Source organism: Beta vulgaris, chromosome 1 (assembly GCF_026745355.1).
Source record: "Beta vulgaris subsp. vulgaris cultivar EL10 chromosome 1, EL10.2, whole genome shotgun sequence".
Taxonomy (NCBI): domain Eukaryota; kingdom Viridiplantae; phylum Streptophyta; class Magnoliopsida; order Caryophyllales; family Amaranthaceae; genus Beta; species Beta vulgaris.
In genome coordinates this window covers 49627900-49634073 of record NC_079202.1, presented here as the reverse complement: position 1 = coordinate 49634073, position 6174 = coordinate 49627900, and the positions used below count along the sequence as shown (strand labels likewise).

Below are 6174 nucleotides of genomic sequence, written 5' to 3'. Positions count from 1 at the left end.
ATCTGTCAAAATTTTGTTTGCTTTCTGTATTCTTTTAACTATTTGTTATAGTATGTAGTATATGATGAACAAACTTTACATTCTAGTACTCCTTCCGTTTTTTTAATTGTTACAATACACTTTTCATATACGTTAATACAAAATATTTTTTAGAAATATATCTCTAGTTCTTGTATTTGTAAATTATAAATAGTACATTTTTATAAAATACATACTTTAATAAGACGAATTTAACAAGATTCACATGACTATATTTTATTCATGTATAAATCACAAACGATAGTTAAAGTGAATTTTGTAAATGGCGTAAAATATCAAAGTGTAACAATTAAAAACAACGAATGTAGTATTCTAGAAGAATAAAGTAAGTTAACTACTAAATTTGGACTTTTTATTATGAATATGAAGTTCCATATATAGTCAAATTCCATCCAACACATGAGAACGGCTAGTATATGGAGGGCTTAATAAAATGTTCAACCTTATTTGTCTTTATTTAGCAAGAGTTAGGTTTACTCGTCAAAGTAAGTATTTGCTACTTTTTGATTATGCACAGTTCTATTACACATTTGTGTTGTTGTGCACATAGTTGTATGTGTATAATTAACTGTGTACTACACGCGTCACATATGGCGTCAAATAAGGAATACATAATGTCTTAACTAAACATATAAAGGACTTCGTCGTGCATATACCATTATCCGAGAATATAATATTTTAAGAAAAGGGACTATTTTGAAAAAAATCATGCAAATGCTAAATTATTCTCAAAAAAATTTACATCATATAGTATTACATTTGTCCTCATTTATATTTTCACAACTTTTCATTATTTTTGTAAATGAATCGTAAAGATTATGACAGATATCCTTAATACATATAATAATTTAAATATGTGCGTTTTCAAATGAAATATTCAAAGTGATCTAAAAACAATTGATGTATGTATAATTTTATTATCAATAGGAATTACTTGATACATAAACTGGTACATCACCTTTCAACAAAATTCCTAAGCCAACTACCTTTAAGAGTTTAACTGACCAGTTGCAATTGATTTTGCACAAACTCTTTAACCTTGGCAACTAACATATCATATTCAGGCAATTCCGGGGTACTATAAAACCCATGACCCACATTTGAATATTCAACCAACTCCACCACCTTCCCGGATCTTCTTAACCCATCACCATACCTCCTTTGCCAATCTTGCAACAAATCCAACCCGCCAACCACCAAAAGTGTCGGCGGATACAGATCCAAACCCGAAACACTCTCCGATCCTGGCCCAAACACATTTGACCCGGGATGATCCCGATTCGATCCGTTGGGTAAAAACGCCTTCCAGTAAAAATCAGTCTTGTCCAAAGTCAAAAGAGGCCCATTTCCCAATCGGAGCTCCGACTCCATCCTCTCCTCCCCGCCAAAAAACGGTTGGATCGCGATCAACCCACGGATCCTAACCGCTTTAAAATGGGTCCCGCTCGCCTTAACGGCTAAATGATGGGCCACATTCCCGCCGGCGCTATCTCCGGCGATGAAACACCTGCCAAGATCAACATTCGCCAGCAAACAACCGTCATCGAGGTACTTCAAGATATCAAAACCGTCGTCGTACGGCGCCGGAAACCGGTGCTCCGGCGAGAGGCGGTAGTTGACGGAGATCACGGCGGCGGCGAGGTCTCCGGCGACTTTCCGGCAAAGGGTGTTGAACGGCACGGTGGCCGGAGAGAAGGAAACGAAGCCGCCGCCATGGAAGTAGATGATGAGGGGAAGAGAGGTGGTAGCGGGAAAGTTGGCGGGAAGGAAAAGGCGAAACCAGAGGTTGCGGGAGGGATCAAGGGTGTGATCGGAGGAGATTACGCCGTTAATGGGGGTGGAAGATGGAGGTGCGTGGATGTCGGCGAGGTTTAGGAGGCGGCGGTTGACGGTGCCGTCAGGGTGGCAGGAGAGGTTGAAGATGATTGAACGGACGGTGAATAGGAATTTGGATTTGAGGGAGAGGCCTATGGAGTTGGAAGTAGGAGGGGTGGTAATGGTATTTTGTTTTTGTTGGGTCATGTTTTGTTTAGTTTAGTTTTGTTATGTTTTTGTCCACTGAAAGTTGATCCTTAATGTGGTGTAACTTGTAAGGATATGCTAAATTGCTAATTATTGTAGATTTGTAGTAGTGTGAAGCACATCATGTAGAGAAATGGTATTCAATGCGTTTGTTAGGCTAATTGTACAACGCTATAAATATAGGGAGGTATTTGCCTTATAGAGAAAAGGAAGATAAATCATAAGAAAGGGTTTGTTCACAATACTAAATTTACCATTAAGGACATGTTTTCTTCGACATAAAACTGCTGAACCGAAATGAACTAAACTGAGCTAAACCGAACTGAACTGAACTCAACTGAATTGAATTGAATTAAATTGAATTGAATTAAACTGAATGTAATAAATATATAAATAATATTTAAACAATAATAATATGAATATTAAATAATAATTATAATGATAAGTAATAATAATAATAATGAATAATAATAATAGTATTTTGGATATTTTGAAATGATAGTTATGAATAAATAATATTAATAATCATAAATTGATAATAATAATAATTAATGATAATAATGACAATTAATAATTATTATTTTATATTATTTGTATTAATATATTAATACTTGATGATGATTATATAATAATAATAATAATATATAATGTAAATTAATGTTACTATTTTAATAATTAGATTTAATAATATAATAATATATAGTAATAAAAATAATGATTGGGTCGGACCACGCAAAATTGCATCATAAACCGTTTTGACGCAATTTGATTGGTTTATGGGCTAAAAAAACATGGGTTTATTTGTGCTTTTGACCTAAACCATGTTCCTTCTAATAATAATAGTAATAATAATGAGTAAAGTTATAATAAACAAAATAATATATAATAATAATAATAATAATAATAATAATAATAATAATAATACTTAAAAATGATGATATAACAATAAATAATAATAATAACAATAATTAGTAAAATAAATTAGACCAACATAATAATAATATTTAGCAAAATGGTTATAACTGAATTAAACTGAACTGAATTGAAATGAAAATAAGTTGGAAGGAAAAGACGAATACATACACTACGCGATATATATTCCTTGTATAGATATAATACAGGGTTAGGGGAAAGGGAATTGAAAATGTTCATTTTCCTTCCCTATTAACAAGCAAAATCCTCACAATATTGGAAAGATTTGATAGGAAAAAAAAAACACCATCCCCTCCCCTTCCTCTCATCTACCTTTCCTCCACTTCTATTTTCTTTTCCTCCATCATTGTTATCCAAAAAATAGTGTTAAATAAACTTCTAAACGTATGACAAAAGAAATGAGAACAATGATACAACAAAAAATTTACACAAGCGACACTCAAGCTCCGTTTGGTAGGGCGTAAAACATTTTTAATGTAAAATGATTTTCATGAAAAACAATTTACAATGAAAAACACAAGTCCAAAATTAATTTCCATTGTTTGGTTTCATGTAAGAAAAATGATGAAAGGAAAGGAAAGGAAAATGAAAAAGAAAGTATAGAGGTAGTGAGAAGCGTGTACAAGAGAGATAAGAAAAACACTTTTCCCTTCATTTTGAAAGGAAAATGGTTTTCCATCATTGGGAAAGTAATTTTACCCTAAGGAAAAATGATTTTACACTCTTTTGCCAACCAAACAATGTAAAACTAAAAATAGAGGAAAACAGTTTTTCGAAAAAACGTTTTACACCCTACCAAACGGAACCTCAGAACACGAGTTCCATCAATTGTAGAGGGCTAACTTTTATATGAAATGCTGAATTAAACAAAAATAAATCTATTCCTGACGAAATTGATATTAGTGGCCTTCTATAACGAATATTTCCATGGGTTCACATTTGACTAGTTGCTTGGACACTGAATACCACTGTACAATGGTGTCGTTACATGATTAAAAGAATAGTTTACAAGAGCTCCGGCCTCCGGCTAAGAGCCAGAAGGGCAGTGAAGAGCAACTACAAGTATAGAAAATATGATCTATTTTATCATGTAATAGATTGTCAAAATTTCTATACAACATTTTTATTTGCAAAGCGGTTAGCATCAGGAAGAATTTCCTGTCATAGCAGAAGAATAATGGCAGACGGCTCAGCAACCGAAAATTGGGAATCCCTCCAACTGGTAATCTTGAATGAAAAGTGAAAACAATGAGCCAACATATGGCGAGGATTGCCGACATAGCCTCAAAGCATGATTTTCTTCATGAAGAGCAGAATCAGCAGGAGCAGAGACAGCTCGAGCATAAATTTAGGCCTACTTCCGAGATCAAAAATTTGTTGCCACCTGAAAGTTCAACCAGTAGATAGCTGCTGATGAAGCCTGTTATGCATTTGTAACATTAATATAATATAACAAAAGGGCACTAGGAAAGCCGAAAGCTAAACATATCGGATATATTCTGCCTGATACAACACTTAGTGAATTAGAAGATAATTTTGGGGTTACTCCCATGTAACAGAAAGGGGAGGACAAAAAACAAAGGTGAGAGACACAAAAAGAGAAAGAAAGGAGGGAGAAGGAGCCTTTATGTTAAGATGTGCATAGTGAAGGCAGCTGATTTTGCCTTGGAAAAATAAGAAATTTGCTACTAATAACCCCCTTACGATTATCTTAAGGCTGTGTTATTTATTCTCTATCCTCAAAAGTATCTTTTCAGGAACCCAAAGGAACTAACATGTGCCGATTATTCGATGCTAGTTACACAAATGGTTCACTTAACAACTTCTTGGTCTCATCAGAAGGCAAGGACAAATGGAATGCCTTGTGCTTAGGTGTGAGATAGGAGGGTTAGCAAGAGAACTCGAATGATGTGAGAATAAGAAAGATTGATCATGAGAATAATGTTTTATCAGTGTTGGTGTGTTGTGTACAAATGAATGCCTCGGAATTTTTGTAGTGCCCCCAACCCTACCTACCTCCTTAACAAGTGAAAATTAATGAGGCTACTTGACACAAAGGTATCAGAGCGCAATTCTACAAGCCACAAATACTATAATGATCATTGCTGTACATTAACAAGTTGAGTTCAGTGTTGCACGTCCAAAGTAATCATTCATAGACAGCCTACATCATAATCTACAGTCAAGTACCGAGTACAAGGACCAGGTTTCCTTAGCTAGTACTTTCTCCAGTGACGAAGCATAATGTGATGAAGCAACACTAGCACCAGGAATACCCCAATGTCATGAAATAAGGCACCTTACTCTACCCCTGTAAAGGCTGTAATGATGAGAGGATTTCCCGAATTGACCCTTATTTCAGTATAAGAGTGCATGAGGTTTATGTTTCAGAACATGGTAAAGCAGCAAAAAACCTAACGATATTTTAGTAAATATTGACAAGGAGAGCCTACCAGTAGCCCATTTTCATGCAACCTTTTTTTGCTATCAGTGTATAGCTGAAGTAAGAGCTCCAGTAAAGTACCATAAAAGCATTAAGGAGAAAAGCTCAAAGTGATATCAGAGAGCAAATTTTTTTGCTTTGCTCACCAACTAGCTTCAGAAGATTCTTCTTCACGAGTGATTTCCTCCTCCTCAAACTCCTCAAGAATTGCTCTTTGGCGTTCATTTACCTTCCTAAAAAATAGAAATAAACACACAAGCTATCAAGGTTTATTTTAAACAAGAAAAAGGAATAATCCACAATGAGCGGAGCATTGCTCAAAGCTAACAAAATTCAGTAGTGGCTGTGTAAAAACTCAAAACCAACCAATATGCTATAGGATACTCCCCACTCCACAAACAAATACACATAAATGATGAGGTTTCTTACACCAGTCATGCTCATGGTGAATCATTCACAAGAAGACTAAAGACAGGATTCGAGACAATGCATCCGAAGAGCTCACGTTACTTGACACGCTACCAATATGCAAGCTTAGGCAAGTCAGTGACATTGAAACACGAGATGACAATGAGTTACGACACAAAGCTAATGAAAAATGAACCCACTCACTTCAAGAGCTATGCAAGCTCGCTCAGCGAAATCTAGGTCAAACTCTGCTCAAGTAAACTCTATTTAGCCTTGAAAAAACTCATGAACAACACAATAATTCATTCTAAAACAATTAGACTTCTATT

At 34.9% G+C, this 6174-nt stretch overlaps 2 protein-coding genes across 5 annotated transcripts in view; both read right to left on the bottom strand.

Annotated features, from left to right (window-relative positions):
• Positions 1 to 927: 927 nt before the first annotated feature.
• LOC104885079 (probable carboxylesterase 18) lies at positions 928 to 2211 on the bottom strand. Its single transcript, XM_010669785.4, has one exon. The coding sequence runs from the start codon at positions 2059 to 2061 to the stop codon at positions 1036 to 1038; it is 1026 nt and encodes a 341-aa protein (XP_010668087.2). The 5' UTR covers positions 2062 to 2211; the 3' UTR covers positions 928 to 1035.
• Positions 2212 to 3879: 1668 nt separating this feature from the next.
• LOC104885077 (chaperone protein dnaJ 1, mitochondrial) overlaps positions 3880 to 6174 on the bottom strand; it is a 15900-nt gene continuing 13605 nt past the window's right edge. For 2 of the 4 annotated variants that reach the window (XR_007272952.2, XM_010669783.4), the window contains exons 18-19: positions 5584 to 5670; positions 3880 to 4414 (exon numbers count right to left, since the gene is read on the bottom strand). Coding sequence is in view for 2 of the 4 variants with exons in the window: in XM_010669783.4 (XP_010668085.1) it covers positions 4387 to 4414; positions 5584 to 5670 (115 nt within the window). In the remaining 2 variants the exon portion in view is untranslated. The remainder of the gene's footprint in view (positions 4415 to 5583; positions 5671 to 6174) is intronic. The other 2 variants (XM_010669781.4, XR_007272953.2) reach the window with 2 other exon arrangements.

What these genes read in the sequence shown, in the direction of transcription:
- LOC104885079 (XM_010669785.4), bottom strand. Translation starts at nt 2,061, where the DNA reads ATGACCCAACAAAAACAAAATACCATTACCACCCCTCCTACTTCCAAC.